General features: G+C 44.3%; 1 protein-coding gene across 2 annotated transcripts in view; it reads right to left on the reverse strand.

Moving 5' to 3' along the window:
* Positions 1 to 5,364: 5,364 nt before the first annotated feature.
* The window catches only part of PRR5L (proline rich 5 like), a 105,871-nt gene continuing 88,185 nt past the window's right edge, over positions 5,365 to 23,050 (reverse strand). For both annotated transcript variants that reach the window (XM_089677341.1, XM_089677342.1), the window contains exon 9: positions 5,365 to 8,908. In XM_089677341.1, the coding sequence (XP_089533467.1) occupies positions 8,538 to 8,908 (371 nt within the window). In that variant the 3' untranslated portion in view covers positions 5,365 to 8,537. The remainder of the gene's footprint in view (positions 8,909 to 23,050) is intronic.

Consider the following 23,050-nt stretch of genomic DNA (forward strand, 5'->3'; position numbering starts at 1 on the left):
TCAAATAATTGCCACATTTCAGATCAATCAGCCACGCTTCAGATAAAATTGGCCATGCTTCAGATCAATCGGCCACACTTCAGATAAAATCGGCCACGCTTCAAATCAATCGGCCACGCTTCAAATCAATCGGCCACGCTTCAAATCAATCGGCCACGCTTCAAATCAATCGGCCACGCTTCAAATCAATCGGCCACGCTTCAAATCAATCGGCCACGCTTCAAATCAATCGGCCACGCTTCAGATCAATCGGCCACACTTCAGATATGTGGCCAATTGATTTGAAGTGTGGCCAATTTTCAGTTAATCGGCCACACTTCAGATAATTGCCACATTTCAGATCAATCGGCCACGCTTCAGATAAAATCATCCACGCTTCAGATCAATCAGCCACACTTCAGATCAATCAGCCACGCTTCAGATATGTGGCAGATTGATTTGAAGTGTGGCCGATTTTCAGTTAATCAGCCACACTTCAGATAATCAACACAGTTCAGATAAATCGGCCACACTTCAGATAAATCGGCCACACTTCAGATAAATCGGCCACACTTCAGATAATTGGCCACATTTCAGATAATTGGCCACATTTTAGATACTCACCCACACAAAGGATCCAGCATTGTCCTACCAAGATCCTCTTCTCTGCAGCCGCTGGGTGAGAACCGAGCCCTGAGGAAGTCACGTGACCCGTGACGCAACGCGTAGGACAGAAATGTGGTGATGTCATATCCGGTACGGACGGCAGCTGCCATCTTTACATGGCTTTAATGTCCATCCATCACCTAAGCACCAAGAATAGTCATTAATGCCGGGATTTGGGGAGTCTAACAGGTCGCTCGGGTGATTCTACTTTTTTGGTGGCAGGAATGTAATAATTGTCAGAGTAAAGTAGATCGTGCAGAAGATATACCACCATTTTTCATCTTGACCCTCCCAGCTATAACTTTTTTTTCTTGCTCCCCTGCTTACCTAATGCTGAGATGGCCACACTTCAGATACTCACCCACACAAAGGATCCAGCATTGTCCTACTAAGATGCTCTTCTCTGCAGCCATCGGCGGGAACCAATCCCTGAGGAAGTCACGTGACCCATGATGTAACGCATAGGACGGAAATGTGGTGATGTCTTATCCGGTTCGGACAGCAGCCGCCATCTTGGTACTCCCGGTCCCATACACTTTCCCTGCAGTTTTTTACTGCAAGAATTTTGCCTGTTTTGGTCTGTTGGCCTATTTTAAATGTAAGTAGTGATTTTTAGATGTTATTCAAAATAAAGTTTGTGACATATTATACTATGGGAGTCTTCTTCCTTGAATCTTCTATGTGAGGCATTGGGGATGACAGAGGTCTCAGCGTCCATTTCTGGAGCATGCTCGTGAGTGTTTGTCGGCGCCATTGGAGATGACCCTTTGCTCCCTGATTGCACAGAGGACCAATTTCTTGGATATCATCGTTTGAGGCTTTCTATGCTTTGTGACTGCTTGTGGGTCGCATTTTGAAGGTGAGCGCGCATGCTAGCCTGTGGGGGATTTTTTCGTATCTGTTTGCAGCACTTTATGTGTCACGGCACGCACTGAAGATTTACTGTGGGGTTTTTTTTTCAGAATTTTATGGACCGTCATATTTATATTTATTTTTGGGACGGAGTCACTTTTTGATTTTTTTGGATTGAGTCATTCATCAATTATTTTTGATTGACCATTTGGGACTGAGTCACTTTTTTTTTTTTTTATACATCAGCAATATCAGGGGCGGACTGACCATTTGAGCACTTGGGCACTGCCCGAGGGCCCGGGGTCAGTAGGGGGCCCCATGAGATGCCCCTGGTACCTTTTATAGGCTTTTTTTGGTTGTGCTTTGAGTGTGGGCAATGACACAGGGGCCCCATGATCCCCTATTGCCCGGGGGCCCCATGAGTTGTCAGTCCGCCCCTGAGCAATATTGATTTATTCACTTGTGTCACCAGCACTATTTAGCCGTTTTTCTGCGGCCGGTACTGTCACTTGGCATTGTTTGCACCATTTATATGTTTTTATATATTATGTTCACACTTGGATGATTCCCTCTTCCTAACACAAAACCACCCTCCTAGTCAGGGGTGGACTGACAACTCATAGGGCCCCCGGGCAATAGGGGATCATGGGGCCCCTGTGTCCTCACCCACAGCCAGAAAAAGCCTATGAAAAAGCCAATTAAAAAGGTACCAGGGGCATCTCATGGGGCCCCCTACTGACCACGGGCCCAGTGGTATATTTAGGTTTTGTGCTGCCCTAGGCAACAGAAAAATCATGTGCCGCCATAGACACCGACCAACTTTCCTCCCCCTTCCCCCTCTCGCAGAGAGAGACAGACATTGACCAACAACACCCCTGCCCTAGAAAGGAAGATCCCTGGGAATTAGAGCCAGGTTCTACTTACACCATCAAGCAGCCTCTCTCATATCCCAACTCTTTCCCATCTCGAGTGTCCTTTCTTCCATCTCTTCGTCTGAAGGGAGGTGTTGCCCCCCTAAAAAATGCCGCCCTAGGCAAGTGCCTTGTTTGTTTTGTGGTAAATACACCCCTGCCCGGGCCCTTGGGCAGCGCCCGAGTGCCCAAATGGTCAGTCCGCCCCTGCTCCTAGTACAAATCCCCCTCCAAATCACACCTTATAGCAAAACCCCCCAAATCCCCAACTGCGCCCAGGGCAGCCGCCCCTCCTGCCCACCCCTGGCTGTGTCACCCGCACCGTATTTAAACCGCCTGCAGACATGGCACATCTGTTTCTCTGCTCGTGCATGAGAAGAGCCTGCACAGCCCTCTCCTTTCTGGGGGGCAGGGACATGCAGAGGGATCAGAGCATGCAGCTGTACTGTTCTGTGCCATGTCCGTCCCAGACACAGCATAGAGCAGGGAGAAGAGTCCCTTTTTTTTTGCTAATTAGGAGCAGGATTGCACTGCTCTTGGATAATTTCCCCCAGTATGGGGATTATTCCTGATACCTGTGTCAATTCTGTGACATTTGTAACACTTCCATGTATTTATTACTACTCACAGAGATCACAGAACTCACCCTGACAATGGCTGCATCTGCTTTCTCTCCAGAAGCATGGAGTCATCTTTATTCATTGTCCCCATCTTCTTCCTAGACTGAGATGCTGACACGATCATGTAAATCCTGGTGCCCTGGGGTGGACTGACTATTTTGAAACTCAGGCACTGCCCGAGGGCCCGGGGTCAGTAGGGGGCCCCATGAGATGCCCCTGGTACCTTTTTAATAGGCTTTTTTGAGTTTGGGCAAGGACACAGGGGCCCCATGAACCCCTATTGCCCGGGGGCCCCATGAGTTGTCAGTCCACCCCTGCTGGTGCCTGTGCAGTTCTTGGCTGTGTTCACGAATGTCTAACACAGATCAGCCCCTGCTGTAGTCTCTCACATTGTGGCTTGCTACAGAGTTAGAATATTGCAGCCTGATTACTGAAGGAGACTGAGAAAATGCTTCCTCCTGTCTGCGGTAGTCTGATGACCTCATCTCTAGATGTTTGGCTGGAGTTCAGATTAGCTCCCCACTTTATCAAAAACTAAAAAAAAAAAAAGAATGGATTTTAAAGGGAAGCCCAAATAAAAGAGTAAAAGCTTTCATCATGGCCTTTCTTGAGGACTGCAGATACAAAAACAGTGCACGGTCGGCTCATATTCGGGGTCTCTAAGACATACAAGAAGAAATTGAGGGCTCTATAGATTAAAAAATATAAATTGCCTCAGGATTCATACAGCTGTCAGGAACAAACCCCGCAGTATGTCTCATACATTTACTTCCTATCATCATCATCATCATCAGGTCCATCTAGTGGCTACTACTTTTCAATATTTTTTATATTATTTTTTGCCCTGACCAAGGGCGGACTGACAACTCATGGGGCCCCCGGGCAATAGGGGATCATGGGGCCCCTGTGTCCTTGCCCAAACTCAAAAAATCCTATGAAAAAGGTACCAGGGGCATCTCATGGGGCCCCCTACTGATCCCGGGCCCTCGGGCAGTGCCCGAGTTTCCAAATGGTCAGTCCGCCCCTGGCCCTGACTTTCACTTTAAGGCACCCTGAAATGATATAGGATATCTTTAACTGAGAAGCCGAAAAAAAGAATGGAATGTATCCGGGTGTCAGCTCACTTCCAAAAGAATAAGTAATATTTTGGTGCCACATCCTAATTAAAATAGTCAAACATTCTTTGGGTTGAATCCTAGTATATACTAATTTGTGTCTCTTTTTTCTACTGGTTGATTTTAGACCACTGAGGTTTTGGACTGTCAGCCATTTTTTGCTCCCCCATATCTGGCGTTCTGATTGGCCCCTTGCCTTGTGAAAATACAGAGGAGGCCTACCCCCTATACATGGTGGGTTTTGCAAATGCATGGTGCATATTGATATCATATGTAAGTCATATTATGTTAATGTTTGATCTTGCTTTTTTCTTGTATTCACATGTTGTAATTTGATATATTCAATTTATTTATATTTCTTTTAGATTTTAGTACTAAGCCCCTGAAGAAGCGATCATTTTCACGAAACATGTTGGGCCATTTTCCTGCGGTCTCTCACCCCCCCTATAGGATCCATTTGGTGGTCTTTACATCCCTAATCATTAATGTGTTCCTTGTACTTGGTGGGCTGTGGGACATTGTCTGTGCGGACAGTATAACTATGATCTTTTAAACTGCAAGATGTTTTTTCATGACTTATTGTCATAATAAAGTACAAATGATTTCTGTGCTTTTAACCTCTTCACGCCGGCCGCACACAAATGCGTGGCCTCCCAGCGTCTGGGCCTAGACACCGAGCGGCCGCACATTTGCGTTCTATTAAAAAAGGCCATATGGGTGCCGAGAGCGCGCGCTCCCAGCACAAGTCCGGTACTCACGGAAAGGTCCCGATCTACTCTTTCAATCGGGACCTTTCCCGATCATGTGACCGCCGTGACAGCGTGTCATGGCGGTCACATGACCCTAAACCCTGCCCTGCCTCCCGGCTTCTGGAACCCTTAAAGGGCCAGGAGGCGCCGGCATGAAGGGGTTAAAGTCCATTTGCAACCTTTCCCGTTTCTTTCCCTTCAATTTTTGACTATACCTGAGAAGCCACCTTAGCATGCCTTTAACATTCTTTAGGATGCCTTACGTGAGCCTGCAGCTTCACAAATCAGAGCTTGTGTGGCTTACTTGGTTCAATTTCAGCTGTTCAGAAGAGATGCTAACTGCAATTCCTATAGACTACCTCTAGAGAGAGAAACTGCAAATATGTAACAGACCTTTGAACAGTATTGAGGACACCATGGGGCTCGCAAGCCTGATACCTGGCCCTATTGCAGACAAAAAAAGACCATATGCTGACTTTAAATAAATATAATTTATTGGCTCTTCCAGTTCAAATCACACTCTCAAACATATAGAAACATAAAAAGATTACTTCAAGCTTTGTCTGCAAAGTAGCACCGCTTTGTACAGGAGAGCAGTACTTGTCACAAGGCTTCACTAGCCTTGGGCAATGAACAAACGTTTAAAGAGACTGTCACTTCGCCCATTTAGTTCCAGCCAAACCCATTTGCATTGTGCTCCTCCATCATTCTCCACTGGGCCCGGGGTCCATCCCCCACATCAGCTCCACCTCGAAGGGTGTCAGAGCTTACGCAGCATTGGTGACGTCATCTTTCTACTCAGGAGATTGTGTTTGGGACTAGGTCTGGGCAACCCTGGGAGGAGGATATGCTCCTCCATACCATCAAGGTATTTCATAAAGGGTTCCAACAGAACAGCGGGAGTGTGCAGCAAAAGTGAGTATAGGTTGCTCGGGGGTGGGCTTTGGAGCGGAGTTGTCAGTTGTGCAGGCTTTGAAGCTGCACAAGGGCCCTTTGTGACTTAGGAACACATATGTACTATATGTGGGTTGGACATAGACCTGGGTGTGGCTCACTTCTAGGGCAAGTTGAGATATTCGTCACAATGCCCCAACCATTCTCTTGGATTTTAATATTCTCAGGGGCATTTCCTTCAAATTAAAGGGACATGATGAATACTTCTCCCTTTGGACTGTACATGAAGGGGATCTTCAGAGAGTGACCTCAGGTCAGATATACCATCAAGTTCAAGGTATATCCAAATGGTTCCAACAGAACAGTGGGGGAGCAGCAAAGGTGAGTGTAGGTTGCTCGAGAGTGAGCAGCAAAGGTGAGTATAGGTTGCTCAGGAGTGAGCTTTGGGGGCAGAGTTGCCATTTGTACAGGCTTTGAAGCTTCACAAGGGTCCTTTAGTACTTAGGGACCCAAATGTACTATATGTGGGGTGGACATAGACCTGGATGTTGCTCACTTCTAGGGCAAGTTGAGATATCCTTCACAATGCCCCAACCTGTTCCCTTGGATTGTAATATTCTAAGGGGCAGGGAGCATTCCCTTCCATTACCGACACCAGGACAAGCTGAATGTGTCTCCCTTTGGACTGTGCATGAAGGGGGTCTTCAGAATTTGATCATGATCAATGAGAAAGCTCAGGTTATTGTGAAGACTATCTCTTATCCATTTACCCATCAAAGTTAACTTGTGCTTGGGTAGTGATTATCAAGGTGACCAAAAGTTGTTCACACATAGGGGCCCGGTGGTAACTATGTCCACCACTGCTTTGGGGCTTTTTAAAGAATTAGTGACAGAATTGTAAAACACATCTTAGTTCACTTACATGCGGCTTTATTAGCTGATAAACAGATCGGCACAATCGGTGCCACATCACCCGGAAGAGCTGAAAGCTTGAAGCCACATGAGAATGCACACTTGCAATGAGCTGGAATACATTTTTGAGGGATTTCAAGTTCCCAGCTCTGCTAGGAGGCATAGTGACATCACCTGTACCCCCTGGAAGTGTTGGAGGTCAAGCCGAGGTAAACGTTTTTTTTTTTTGGAGAGATCTGTATTTTGAAGCCATTTGTGTTGGGTGGGTGTGAAGGGGCTTACGAAAAAAGGGGACCTTCCAATTGGCCTTGAAGATGCAATCTAAGAATCCAGTTGGGTATACTGATTTACAGGAAGGAAAGAACTAAAGTTGAAAGCCATGTGTGCAGTCATCTAAAGAGCAAGGAGGCGGAGCAGTGACACAAAGCTCTCCTTGGAAGCCCCTTAGCACAACCCAGTAGGTTGTATCACCAAATTTTTGATGGCTAAAACAATTCCTATGTAAGTATTTCATTTCTGTTATTTTCATACACCAGATGTGAGAACTTAGCTAAGCAAACTTCAAATACTGGATCCGTCTCCTTCATTGAGTCCACCACTTCTATATATTAACAAGCTCCTGAAACCCTAATGAAGGGAGGGAGGGCCCCTGAAACGCATGGGTTTGTCTATTTCAACTCATAGAGGGAAATGAAATATGTTTTGGACTCTACACATTTGGTTTGGTGCTCCTTTTCTTCGGAATATACCATGGTTATATGGATACAGTCACAATTTTGCATCACCCGATTTGTAAACATTGTAAACTGGGCCAACCTGTAAATCCTGATATATACGGCTCCTACTGTCCCATATCAAGCTGTATTAGATCTGGGGCAATCTGGCTTCCATCCAATCCGGTATGTTTGTCCCCGCTCCACTGTTCAATTCCTTGAGTAGATTCACGGCTAGAGAGTTGCCTAATGTACCTGATACCTCTTTGTGAAGGGCCAGCATAAGAGGTATACCAGAAGACGACACCCAAATGTCAGTTTTGGGTGGACTGACCCTCGAAGTGTCCTTGCAGGAGCAAAGTACCAACGTTATATTTTTTAAAATGCACTGAAGTATGTTTTGCATAGAGAATGTTATTTGTTCAGTAGCTTTACACAATAGATTTCACTTCCGTTTTGATCTGTTCGATCTGCCAGACTTGAGATGACTTGAAGGGATGGTTTAGAGAGGTCCTCACACTGCCCAGCTGCTGGTAAGTTTTGTAGACCCGACAAATCTAATCTAAAACATTATCCAATGTATGTATAGCCAAAACATTGTATGTTCTGGATAAAGAAGATGATGCTTAGAGCCCTTGTTGGGTTTTTACTGCCATCCGGGGTTTGCTGCTGCCAACAGTTTTACCGGAGAGGAAGTGATGGGAGAAATCTACAAAATGGGACAACAAAAGAAATACAAATGTGGAAAACAGAAGTGTGGGGTGCTGGATTTCTTGGGGATCATTTACAGTTTGGAGGGGGCAGCAAAACCCTCAACTGCTCCCCTTTTAGCTGCAGAAGCAGCAGCCAGAGGTATACACGTACTTCGTCCCCGATGCATGGTCTCGTTTTCACTTGAGGTTCTAGCCCTTCGCCATTCTATCCACAACTAGAAATAAAATCGATTTGGTGGGCAGTTCCTTAACAGTGCAATCTTGACTTTCCATCAACCAGTGTGTCAGACTGTAAAACACTCCTATAATGGGATTCTAGTTGCTAAAATTCAGTTTCTAGTCCCCATGTCAAGTGGCTTGATATGTGTTATTGCTGAGACTGGTGTCCTGGTTATCAAGACGGGGGTCCTGGGTCAGCTGGGGGTCGGACAGCTGTGTTCGGATCCGTCTTGCGGAGAGGTACTCAGTTCTGTTGGACTGTCCACGATGTTTGGTTCGCTGCTGAACTGTCGCTGGGGGAAGTTGGGTGGAAGGAGCAGACATTGGTCTGAGAGCTCAGTGTCCTCCGATCGGGGGTGCATGATGGAGGCCATAGTCAAGAGTTGGATGTCTGTGTGAGCGTTGGCGACTGTGTGCCTCCGAATACTGCCGCATCTTTCCAGGTACGCCTCGCCCTCCTGTTCCGTCAGGGGGGACAATGAGCGTTCAACAGCAAGCGAGGTGCCAATGTGAGTGCTGTAGGACATGGGCTCCGACCTCATGTGACACTTGGGAAAGCGATGTTCTGAAGAAAAAAAAAATAAGGCAACGCATAGAAATTATTTAAAAAGATTATTATCACAGTGAATAAAACCAACAAACTGTAGCTTAAGGCCAAACCCCATATTTTGAAAAATGCAGAAGTCCAAAGGGTGATGAAAAAAAAAAAAAACTTGCTCCAATACTTACCTCCTTTACAATGCTTTTCCCAAAGAAAGCACTTTCCACCCACCATGGTCCAACACTGCCCATCAAATGATGCCACATATGGACATCTGAACTGCAGTACCATTTTCTAACCTGTAGAGGGTCATGTTGCAGCACTGTGTTTTCTACTACTTTAGGATATTTAACCAATTCAATCCCGGGCAATTTACCCTGCCCAGGCCATTTTTCACATTTCAGCGCTCTCACACTTTGAATGACAATTGCGCGGTCATACAACATTGTACCCAAACTAAAATTTTATCATTTTCTTCACACAACTAGAGCAACAACTGTCACCAGTGCAGTACATCGTCATCATATAACTGGCATGGCGGTGAACAGGGACACTGACTGGTGACAGTATGAAAAAAAATTATTTTTTTATTTATTTATTTTTTAATTATTTTAAATTTTTTATTACTTTTTTTATTTTTTTTAAGATTTATTTTTTATATTTTACTATGACCAAAGTAGTACAATGTTACCATAGTAACATTGTCCTACTTTGGGGAAGTGATCAGTTTTTTGTTTTACACAATTTGCTTATAGCAAAAAATTACTTTGCTATAAGCAAGCATTTACCTGAATGACATCGATTCATTCAGGTTTTTTTTTTTTTGTGCTTAGCTGTGATTTGGCCACAGCTAATCACATGACATGTTCATGTGACCTGCTGTGACCATTCACAGCTAGGCACTAGTATACAATGGATGGCATGAATGAAGCCATCCATTGTATACAACTGTCATGTGACCTGCTGTGATTGGTCACAGCAGGTCACATGGTACCTGCAACAGGGGCCGGTACTCAGATCTGTCATTGGCCGTGTCCAAGGTACACGGCCGGTGACAGATCGCGCCACTGCACGGCTCTGCAACCGCGCAAACTGCGCATGTGCGGGAGGACGCCAAATGGCGTGCACCCGGAAAGCTGATGCATTTTTGTGGCCGCCGGGCGGCTAATGGTTAAAAACTAAAAAGAAAAAAACCAAAAATTTAATCTATCAGTGGTCTCTAATCTGCGGCCCAGGAGTCGGATGTGGCCCTTTGGACAACATTTCTCCCAGTTATACGAGGAACTATTCTTCCCACCAACAATAGGTGTTTGTCATAATTACTACCACTGACACCAAAGAGGCAAGGAACTATTCCTCACACTGACACCAACAATGAAGCAGAATTACTGCCACTGACACCAACAATCGGGGATTATTCCATTCACTATTCCATCCACTGACTCCATTGATGGGCACTATTCCTCCCATAGACACCAACGATGGGGCACTATTCCTCCCATAGACACCAACGATGCGGCACTATTCCTCCCATAGACACCAATGATGGGGCACTATTCCTCCCATAGACACCAACGATGGGGCACTATTCCTCCCATAGACACCAACGATAGGGCACTATTCCTCCCATCAACACCAACGATTGGGTATTATTCCTCCTACTGACACCAACAATGAGGCATAATTCCTGCCACTGACACCAACAATTGGGGATTATTCCATCCACTGACTCCATTGATGGGCACTATTCCTCCCATAGACATCAACGATGGGGCACTATTCCTGCCACTGACACCAACAATGAGGCATAATTCCTACCACTGACACCAATGATAAGGTATAGTTTGCTCCCACACTAGAACATTTTCTATTCCCAATGGCCACAGTCCGGCTCCCCCAAATTCTGAAGGACAGTAAACTGGCCTTTTGTTTAGAAAGTTTGGAGACCCCTGTACTATTTTGCAGTTTAACAGACCTTAGATGTGGTGGCTGCATTCGTTTTCCTTTTTCAGGCAAAGACCCTTCTTAGCAAGTACAGAAAATACCTGTTGACCTTTCCAGAAATCCAATGTCCTTGTATCTCCCTGGAAGCTGAATTATTATATATAACAATGTTATCTTTCTTCTGTACGCTATGAATGCCCTTCCCTCATGTAATGGAGAAGGAGAGAGGAGGCCATGTTTGAGGTCAGGTCTGGGTGACAACCATGACTTCTCCCTCCATAGATACAGTGGAGTGAGCATTGTCCCCCTAGGATAGGAGCGTGTTACTGACAGGATCAGCAGGTGAAAATAAGAGGAACAATGAACGAATCAACTACTACAACCACAACATTCAAGAACTGGTAACCTAAATATATTAGATTTTTTTATTTTGGATGTGTAGATATATTCAAAAGCTATTGATATAAAAATACCCAAATCCCCATATTTTTTTTTTAGATGTGGAGTAGGGAACATGAATATTTACTTGTTTTAAACTTCTTCTTTTTTTTTTTACATTTGCTTCCTGGTTTCTCGCCTAGGCCAAGATGATGTCATACATCCCAGGAGTCTCCATGGACATTTTTTTCTTTTCATCTGGATGAGGGTCTTTCTCAGCTAAGCACACCCTCCTGCCTGCATGCCTGAGCTAAGGGCAGATGGATTCCAGGAAGTAAAAATTCTACAGGAATCATCTGCCCTTACTCAAGATGGCCGTAGCTAGAAATGCTAGGTGGACTGTCTTTCAAAGTGGTTTTTCAACAAAAAGCATGAAGACTTGAGTGGATGGGGGAGATAGTGTTGGATAATAAAAAGTAATTAAAAATAGAGTTTTTAGTGCTCAGATACTATTAGGTTCCCCTTTAACACAAAAGGGTCTATTTATTAAACACTGTGAGCTCTAACGTGCCGGGCCCTCTGTTTCCTCTTATACCAAATAGTATTGTAACTGTAATGTCTGCCTTCATATTGTAAAGCGCTGAGCAAACTGTTGGCGCTTTATAAATCCTGTATAATAATAATAAAGAAAAAAATTCTGTACGAATGTCTCAAGTGTTCGCACAGCCATCACAAATAATCACCTCAATGTGTAATAGATTTACTTACTAAAATCATCAGCTCCATCTAGTGGCCGTAATGCAGTATTCTCCCTATTGAAGTATTTCAGGAAAATACTGCATTATGGTCACTAGATGGAGCTGATGATCACCAGAAATCAACACGATACACATAATATGGAGATTATTCAGGATGGCTGTGTGAATGCTTAAGACGTTCGCACAGCAAATAGTTTTTTTATATGTAAACGTATACTTAATTCCAGGACAGATAACAGGAGATATGTCAGCATAATACACTATGAAGAGCCAGTGAGGATGGACGTGGTCAGGGAGGAGCAGCAGTGCACAGATGTAACTTTTGACCTAGAAAAAAAATGACCATATAATTACGTAAAGTGGTTGTAAGCCCTTCCATATACCCAGTGAAGTGATTGGCCTCAGGTGATACACAGTGATGAAACACATTCTCCTACATAAGTTGTACCTGTTTATCTGTATCTTCTCTAAATCTGCTCAAAGTTCAGAATCTATAAACTTGTCTGAGAGTTCAGATAAAAGGGGGCGGAGAGCTGAAATTACACTGCGGATCTTAGTGAGGAGAGCTCCGAGAGCTGATTGGATGGAAGGGACACACCCTCCTTTGCACAGCAAACAGAAACAGAGCTGAGGCTTTGAATCTGCTGGAGGTCCCTCCCCGTCACCATTTTTCTCTTGGTGTCAGAAAAACTTGTCAGAAGTGATTTATGCTGATAGAGGAAGTAAGCAGCAGACAGAAATGACACTTCTGGATTGAGACAAGTACACAGGGATATGCTTTTGTTCATATTTGATGTCTAAGGTTTACAAACAGTTTTAAGTAGATGTAAACCCAACTGAACATTTACTGTACAGCTGCTTCTCTTGGCTCTGAGCACTTTCCTGAAACAAGCAATGGCAGGAGGAATGCAGAGGGACTGGCAGTGTGTTAGCTTCTGCATTCCTGTTGTCATTATTTGTCTCAAAAAACTGCTCAGAGCCAAAACAAGCTGCCATGATGAAGCGTCCATCTCCTTCCTAGCTGTTGTCGACTCAGCCATGGCAGGGGGGAGAGGGTGCAGGTTGAACCTCATAGCTAGGGTTAGGAAGGTCCCTCCCGTCACCATTTTTCTCTCGGTGCCAGGAAAACCTGTGCTATCATGCTGATAGAGGAAACTAAGCAGAAGACAGAAATGACACTTAGTACTCTGGCTTGAGACATGTACATACTATAGAGGGATATTCTTTGTTCATGTTGAGGTTTACAACCACTTTAATTTTCGGTACTCCTGCAACTACTCTAATACCCTGATAAAAAAAAAAAAAACTCTTCATCTCTTTTTTTTTTCTTGCAGAACTACAAGCCTCAGCTATTTTATTAGGCTTTATCCAAGGAGACATTCTGGGATTTTTAATTTTTCTTTTTTTTTTTACAGCCACGGAAGACTGCATTAGGCATTCAGGCTTGAATTTCCGAGTGACTGGGTTGTAGTAGAAGCTCCTAGGGCAATATTTCTCCAGCGCTAAGACATCCTAATAGAGCAAAGGGGGGCTGTGAATGGAGACATCCTGATGGCTTTGCCTCAAAAACCTCCCTAATGGGCCCCCTTCCTACCTCCAGGCCCTATAGCCGCCACGTGGTCTGCTATTGCTATAGTTACAGCACCGGTGAAGACAGATGGAAATCAAAAACCGGGCAGAGGTTGGAACCCTTCCTTACTCCATAACAAGAAAAAAAAAATAGCTGGTGTTCCACTTCCAAAAATATAATTACAAAGAATATAATGGACAATAATTCCAGCCAATCAGCTTTCCTTATTCCAAGCTACTGCAAATCAGTTTGCTATGGGCAATAACAGAATTCTAGGCAAAGAAAAGACAGATTGCTGCTTTTATTTTATTAATACACATTTTTTTTTTTTTTTTTAATTTCCTTCGACGTTGGTTTTGCCATCATTAGGAAAAAGCTGAGAATTGCTGCGCATATCCATCATCTGATAAAAATAACAAAATCAATTTCAGGAAGAAGGCGTTGGGGATGAAAGGAGCTGCTCGCCGGGAAACTTTTATACCATGGCGGTCTGACCTTTACAACCGCAGGAAAATGTAATGAGGACGTGTAGGATTACCGTATGTGGTCTGATCAAGGCGAAGATCTGTGCGTAGGTGGGAAAGCTCCAGGCAAACAGCCTGAAATACACACATGGGGTCTGCTTTACCTGCCCATGTATTCGGGTGCTTTCACACTGCTCAGTTGAAAAAAAATTAAAAATCGCGGTACAAACACAGGCATTTTTACAGCATTTTATGAACTCCTGACTCCAATCATGCAGCTGTGAAAATTGGACATGTGACTCAAACGCATTGCTTTTTTTTTGGTGCGAGTTCTATAGAAGTCAATGAGAGATGCGTTTTTGGTATGCTCTTGAAAAGTACATCGAACATGCAGCATGCAGGCAGGGCCAGGACAAGGGGTAGCGGGGGGGGGGGGGGGGGTGGCCTGAGCACTGTGGTATTATATATGATGTGGGGAGGCACCACCAGGAGAGGAGGGGGGGATTTGTGTTGGGAGGGCGAGAAGAATCGTCCTAGGAGGGAAAATTTGGGGGGGGTGCTAGGAATGGTGATTTAAGGGGATTTGTGCTTGAAAGGGAGATTGGGAAAAAGATTTGTGCTAGGAGGAGGGATTTGTGCTAGAAGAGGTGATATGGAAGTGGGGAGGGAAATTGTGCTAGGAGGGGAATTTTTTATTTTTTAGGGGGGGGGATGGGCGACTCTGATTGGCTATCACTGTGGTCATTCATTGAGCAGCCCGCCCGTGTGTTCATCAAGGCTTGATCTAGGTCAGATCAAGGCGCCTGTACATCAAAGCTTGATCTAGGTCAGTGCCAGGGTTAGTAATAGGGTCAAGGTAAAAGGTCAAAAACCGAGGTAAGCAGGGGCGGACTGACCATTTGGAAACTCTGGGCACTGCCCGAGGGCCTGGGGTCAGTAGGGGGCCCCATGAGATGCCCCTGCCTACTTTTTTCATAGGCTTTTTTGAGTTTGGGCAAGGACACAGGGGCCCCATGATCCCCTATTGCCCGGGGGCCCCATGAGTTGTCAGTCTGCCCCTGGAGGTAAGGGTCAAAGGTCAGGGTCAGTAACAAGTCAGCAAACAGTAATGACCCTTAGTGTGCTGGACTGAGACATGTACACACTATAGAGGGATCTGCTTTTGAGGAGGTCCGGCCGCAGTAAAGAGACAGAGTACGGTTGCAATAAAATTTGGAACCAGTATTGCAAACTACAAACACCCCAGCGGGAGAGCATCGCTTAGGGAAAAGATGGTTCATCGAAAAGAGATGCACCGACAGCATCTGTTTCAGAGGCTGAAGTACGACCTTGCCAGCCCAGTCCCAAAGGGGAAGGTTCTTTCCCTACTCTACCCACTTCACAAATGCATGCCAAAACCCAGGGGGCAGATGGCCACCATGGGTCACATGGATGGAGCGTAGCCAACCGGAATGCTGCTTCATGACCCTGGAGACCATAGGGAAACCAGTTTTCCATCTACTTCCTCTCCAGGCTTTGGTGCTGCTCGTTTGAGCGCCACCTACAGTGGAGCAAACAGACTGTACCTGCCTACATGCCTTGTTCATATTTCGTGTCTGAGGTTTACAGCCGCGTCAACGCATGGCAATGTGCGTCATAATGAGCATTAACACAGCAAAACAGTAAACGGTTCCTCGGTCCCATTTCATTGTATAAACAAAGCATTCAAAGGTATATTTCAGTCCGGGGTCCCAAAGTGAAGCTGTTGATGGGCTCCATGGGCTCTGGACTGTCAGGCAGCAATGTAAGAAATGTCATCGGAGGCTTCTGATGAGTTGGGACTTGCTGTGACACCGAAGGCTGAAAACACTGAAATGATAAACTTTTCAACCTGAAGTTTAGCCTGAGGGCTGAGAATCCAGAGCCGAGGAATGAGGATTCCAGGGAAGCGTCTTCGGAGACACGGATTTAACCGCAGGGCAGCTATACACAGAATAGTCACATGCCAGGCTTTTGTAGCAAGAATAGCCAAAAAAGGGAAGGTATAGGGAGTTTTGTACATACTGTTTCTTTATCATGGTCAGGGGTAACAAAAATATGCAATTTTAAGATTTCTTTTTTTATTATTATTATTACATAGTTAGTCTGGCGTAAAAAAGACAAAAGTCCATCCAGTTCAACCATTAAAAAAAAAAAAAAAAAATTATAATCCTATACCCACAGTTGATCCAGAGGAAGGCAAAAAAAAACAGCAAATCATGATCCAATTTGCTCCTGCTGGGAAAAATTCCTCCCTGATCCCCCGAGAAATTATTATTATTCTTGGGTAAATATATTATTTTGCATATTAACCACATGCAGTTTCCTATCCAGCCAGCAGATGGAGTGCTAGTCTCCTTTTCACATATTCTGGGGCAGTGCTGGTTAACTTTCTTGCTATGAACCTGCAGCCCATCACATAACCGAAGGGTCACACTTACAAATATCCAGGTGATCATTTTTGCTGCAAAATGTGTACTACACAGATGGTGAGGAGGCAACACAATGCCTCCTCACTGCTTTCAAATGCACTCTGAAGAGCGATCCACTGCAAAATCACTCTTCAGGCTCTGTTTACACCCTGCAGATGCCACAGATTGCGCAAACTTTTTTGTGCATTTCTGCTCATTCCCAGGCTTCGTGTTTTAGGGCAGCCCAGTCATTTCAAAGACACGCCCCAGGCACAAGAGATGAACAAAAGACGCACCTGACTCATTTAAGAAATCGCACAGCACTGACCTGCGTTAGTCTGCGCATTGGCAAGATGCGTGGGAGTGAAAGAACAACTAATGGCACCACTGCATGTCTGCAAAAGGGCAGCACGTTTTTTGCGCCTTGCGGGAAAGCGCACAAATTTGGGTGTGTGCTCCAAAACCATAACAATAGTTCACTTTAAATCCTATGGGACTCTTCCCAACACTGCGCTGCAGGTGCAATGCGTTTTCAAAAAGTACTGCATGCTGCATCTTTGCTGCTCTTTTCAAAAGTGCACCAAAAAGTTTTTTGAAATCTCCCATTGATTTCTATAAAAAAAAAACAAAAAAAAAAAAACACACCCACAGCGCATTTATGGTGTCACTTGACCAAGATTTGAAAAGCGTTTTAAAAATTTTTTTTTCAAAAGCGAACCAAAAACTCGCCATTGAAATGAATGAAAAATGCTTCAAAAACTCACAGCATTTGCATGTTTGATGCTTTTTTGTGATCCATGTATCACAGGTGCATCACTGGTGTCAGGCAACCAGAAAACGAACCGGAACTGCATACAAAACACACACCAGTTTTCGGTTGATGCATCTTGTTCACATTTTGCGTTTTTTTCTTGTGTTTTTGGGATGTGTTAATGTTGCTAAGGGGAGGTATCTGTTGCAGAAAGCCACATCAAAAACGCATGTCTACGTGAAGTCTATGGAGCCAAAAATGCACCATGATACATGTAAAAAAAATTCCTTGCACCTTTCTAGAAAAAAATGCACCCATGCAAACTGCGAAGATGTGAATGTGACCTATAGGAACTAATGATAAATGGGCTGTAATGCGTTTCTGCAAATATGAAACTGCACTGCAAAATGCATAGGTATGAACCGAGCCTTAGCCCCCATGCACATGGGAGGTTTTGAGAACGCTGGTCACATTAGCTGTGTAAAGTCACGTTAAAAACGAGTTTTTCAGCTTTTTATCGTTTTTGCATTAGCGTTTAGAGGCGTTTTGCTGTGATTAGTGGCGTTTTTGTTTTTTAGCTTTTTTTACCGGAAAAAAAAAAAACTTGGGGGTCATAAAAAGTCCAAAAATGCCGGTTTGTGGCATTTTACATTAAAAACGTACGTTTTTCAGCTTTGTTTTAGCGTTTTTGCATTAGCGTTTAGAGGCGTTATGCTGCGATTAGTGGCGTTTTTGGTTTTTAGCTTTTTTTTACCGAAAAAAAAATTGGGGGTCATAAAAAGGCCAAAAATGCCGGTTTGTGGCATTTTACCCCGTTTTGCCGCGTTTTTCAGAATTAGAGCGTTTTTACAGCTATAAAAACTCCTCTAGAAGCCCACTAGTCCTGGATTTTTTTCCAGCCAAAAATCATTGATTCCAGTCTGTGTGCATGGACACATAGGATAACACGCCGGGGATGGACACATAGGATAACACGCCGGGAATGGACACATAGGATAACACGCCGGGGATGGACACATAGGATAACACGCCGGGGATGGACACATAGGATAACACGCCGGGGATGGACACATAGGATAACACGCCGGGGATGGACACATAGGATAACACGCCGGGGATGGACACATAGGATAACACGCCGGGGATGGACACATAGGATAACACGCCGGGGATGGACACATAGGATAACACGCCGGGGATGGACACATAGGATAACACGCCGGGGATGGACACATAGGATAACACGCCGGGGATGGACACATAGGATAACACGCCGGGGATGGACACATAGGATAACATGCCGTGGATGGACACATAGGATAACATGTCGGGGATGGACACATAGGATAACATGCCGGGGATTGACACATAGGACAACATGCCGGGGATGGACACACAGGATAACATGCCGGGGATGGACACACAGGATAACACGCCGGGGATGGACACATAGGACAACATGCCGGGGATGGACACATAGGATAACACGCCGGGGATGGACACATAGGACAACATGCCGGGGATGGACACATAGGATAACATGCCGGGGATGATAACATGCCGGGGATGGACACATAGGATAACATGCCGGGGATGGACACATAGGACAACATGCCGGGGATGGACACATAGGATAACATGCCGGGGATGGACACATAGGATAAAATGCCGGGGATGGACACATAGGATAACATGCCGGGGATGGACACATAGGATAACATGCCGGGGATGGACACATAGGATAACATGCCGGGGATGGACACATAGGATAACATGCTGGGGGGTTTACTTGCTGTAGAAAAAAACGTCAAAAGCCAAAAACAGCCGCTGTAAAAACGTCCCGTGTGCAGGAGGGCTAACAGAGGATCACTTTTTTTACCAAGTCCTGATGTTGTCTGATTTATTAGCGATGCTCCACCCACTACCATCCACCTGTCCAATGAAAGAGCCCCTAATTGCCCGCTGTCTCAATGGACAGGAAGGGGCATTTGGCAAGGTTTCAGCATGAAGCCAGTGAAAGTCAGGTGTCAGGTCCTGGTAGCCTAGTGAAGCTGAATCAGAGAGGGGCACAGCTGAGATAATAGAGGTCATAAAGGCGTCTTGTGGTGTCTGATCTTCAGAGGGACATTAGAAATGGAGGCCGGAGTCACTTTAAGCCGCACATACCTCTGTACTGCGAATCAGATTATTGTAGCCGCAGGACACCTGTCCGTTCTCAGCGCCCACATGGTGGGAATTTGACAGGTTGGATTATTTATGTTCACTTAATGAACTCTGTCTGAGGACCTTCGTGTTTATGTTGGGCTATAATTGTTCATCTAAACCTTCAAGAAAGGAGTCTTTAGTCAAATATTAATTCTCTTAAACCAAACTGAACCAGATTAGCAATCCGGAGCTGGAAGGTAGAATTTAAAGGAGGGCTCCCAGGTTAAAACGTAAGAGCTCAACATCAAATATTAAAAAAAATAATAAAAAAATAAATAAAAAAAAAATAATTATATATATGCATGCCTAGGTGCTTGATTTTATATACCTTATACATCAGTGGTTCATATAATGAACTCGGTGTAGAGTTATTCACCCTGAGGTCATCACAGAGGACAAGGGGGCACTCTTTACGTCTGGAGGAAAAGAAATGTAATCTCCAAACACAGAAAGGTTTCTTCACAGTAAGAGCTGTGAGAATGTGGAATAGACTCCCTCAAGAGTTGGTTCTGGCCAGCTCAGTGGATTCTTTCTTAGATACACAGAATATAACTGGATACTAAAATTTATAGGTAAAGTTCATCCAGGGAATATCCGATTGCCTCTCGGGGGATCAGGAAAGAATGTTTTCCCTTCAGGAGCAAATTGGATCGTGCTTTGCTGGGGTTTTTTTTACCTTCCCCTGGATCAACTGTGGGTGTAGGATTATAACTTTTTTTTTTTTTTTTTTTTTTTTTAATGCTTGAACTGGATGGACTTTTGTCTTTTTTCAGCCAGACTAACTATGTAACCTGTGGCCATGGAGGTGATTAGAACACCTGAATCCAATGATTTGGAGGGGTGTCCCAATACTTTTGGCAATGTAGTGTATGTGTACTATACAGGGGATGGCCCCTTCCTGTTCCAACATGACTGCACACCAGGGCACAAAGCAAGGTCCATAAAGACATGGATGAGCGAGTTTGGGGTGGAGGAACTTGACCGGCCTGCACAGAGTCCTGACCTCAACCCCATAGAACACCTTTGGGATGAATTAGAGCAAAGACTGCTAGCCAGGCCTCCTCCCCCAACATCAGTACCTGACCTCACAAATGTGCTTCTGGAAAAATGGTCAAACCTTCCCATAGACACCCTCCTAAACCTTGTGGACGGCCTTCCCAGAAGAGTTGGAGATGTTATATCTGCAAAGGGCGGGGCCAACTCAATATTGAACCCTACGGACCTGGAATGCCATTAAAGTTCATGTGCATGTAAAGGCAGGCCGACCAATACTTTTGGCAATATACATACGCACACACATATACACAGTTGTGTTCAAAATAATAGCAGTGTGTTGAAAAAAAGTGAAAAAGCGAAAAAAAGTGAAAAAGCAAAAAAAGCTCAAAATCCTTCTAATAGCTTTTATTTCCATCCATACAAATACATTGGGAACACGACACGTTCTATTCCAAATCAAAACATAAAGAAAAATAGATCAAATTTGTGCTGTTCCTCTAAAAAAATGGAAGAAAAGTGAATATTAGACGGTTCAAAAAAATAGCAGTGTTTGTATTCTTCTTTACAAACTCAAACATTCACTAAACTGAAAAAATGTTTGAAGATTTTGCTTTCCTTTGAATGACTTAATGAATATTTGGTTGTAGTCGCACTGTTTCTGAGAACTGCTGTACATCTGTGTTGTATGGAGTCACCCAACTTCTGGCCCCTGTGATCAGGTATTCCAGCCCAGGATGATTGGACTACATTCCACAGTTCTCTATTTCTTGGTTTTGCCTCAGAAACTGCATTTTTGATGTCACCCCACAAGTTTTCTATTGGATTAAGATCCGGGGATTGGGCTGGTCACTCCATAACGTCAATCTTGTTGGTCTGGAACCAAGATGTTGCACGTTTACTGGTGTGTTTGGGGTCGTTGTCTTGTTGGAACACCCATTTCAAGGGCATTTCCTCTTCAGCATGAGGCAGCATGACCTCTTCAAGTATTCTGATGGATTCAAACTGATCCATGATCCCTGGTATGCGATAAATAGGCCCAACACCGCAGTATGAGAAACATCCCCATATCATGATGCTTGCACCACCATGCTTCACTGTCTTCACAGCGTACTGTGGCTTGAATTCAGTGTTTGGGGGTCGTCTGACAAACTGTCTCCGGCCACTAGACCCAAAAAGAACAATCTTACTTTCATCAGTCCACAAAATGTTGCGCCATTTCTCTTTAGGCCAGTCAATGTGCTCTTTGGCAAATTGAAACCTCTTCAGCACGTCTTTTTTCCAACAGTGGGACTTTGCGGGGGCTTCTTGCAGATAGCTTGGCTTCACATAGGCGTCTTCTAATTGTAACAGTCCTCACAGGGAACGTCACACCTTCTTTCATCTTCCTGGAGCTGATTATTGGCTGAGTCCTTGCCATTTTGGCTATTCTTCTATCCATTTGAATGGTAGTTTTTCGCTTTCTTCCACGTCTTTCAGGTTTTGGTTGCCATTTTAAAGCATTTGCGATAATTTTAGCTGAGCAGCCGATCATTTTCTGCACTTCTTTATATGTTTTCCCCTCTCCAATCAACTATTTAATCAAGGTACGCTGTTCTTCTGAACAATGTCTGGAACGACCCATTTTCCTCAGAATTTCAGAGAGAAATGCACTGTAACCAGCATGTACAACATTTGCTGCCTTCCTTCCTTAAATAAGGGCAATAATTGCCACCTGTTTTTCAAAGAATGAATGACCTCACTAATAGAACTCCACACTGCTATTATTTTGAACATGCCCCTTTCAATTAGTGATTCAATTACACAGAATCAGCAGCATGCATGTCATGACTGTTGGGTCTGTTGGATTTCTATTACTCTACTACACCTACTAGGAGATTATTTGCCATGTAGAAATATAATTTCTACCAAAAACAGTGATTGATCCGGTTAGTGATGTCTGACTGCTATTATTTTGAACACAACTGTGTGTATATATATATATATATATATATATATATATATATATATATAAAAATAAAAGGACAGAGGGTTTTGGCCTGTTGCTCGTATAAATGAAAGAGATGTTTCTAGTACGTGGTGCACTGATAGACCACCATTGTCATGGACATTGGAAATATGACCCATACTGCAAAACAACCGTTTATAAGAGACTAGTACACTTTAAGATATCTTACAAAGGATTCCCGGAAGAAATGATTTTTGGCAAAAAAACAGTGTGATTCCTCCAGAGCTCTCATAAGAATGAAATCTAGCCCAGGGCCCTCGGCCTAGTTTTGGCACATGACGTCTGTTCATCCACAGCCACACTGACAACCACAGTAAACAAGCACATTAAATTCAAGGCAGCTGCATGATTAACTAGTGACAAAAAAAAAAAAAAAAACTGAGGTCACAGCAGCGTTGGGTTCCCGCTTGTAGAGGGGGGGGGGGGGCAAATTTTTGTCATTTGTTTGTAGAACGGATTTGTACTCTGAAATGTTCCCAGAATCCTCAGGGTTAAGACTTGAACACCTCGCCCACTCCACAGAGCAGCTGACTTGGGGCACTGAGTACATACCGATCAGCTGCAATCATCGGCACTGGCCAAGTGGAATCCACTGAGAAATGTCACTGTGGTTTGTGAAGTTGCCTGATTCTCTATAAACAGTTTGCTAATTCTTAGTCATCTGAC

The sequence above is a fragment of the Staurois parvus genome, unplaced genomic scaffold, assembly GCF_062004578.1.
Source record: "Staurois parvus isolate SC_StPar_1 unplaced genomic scaffold, SC_StPar_1.0 ptg000184l, whole genome shotgun sequence".
NCBI lineage: Eukaryota > Metazoa > Chordata > Amphibia > Anura > Ranidae > Staurois > Staurois parvus.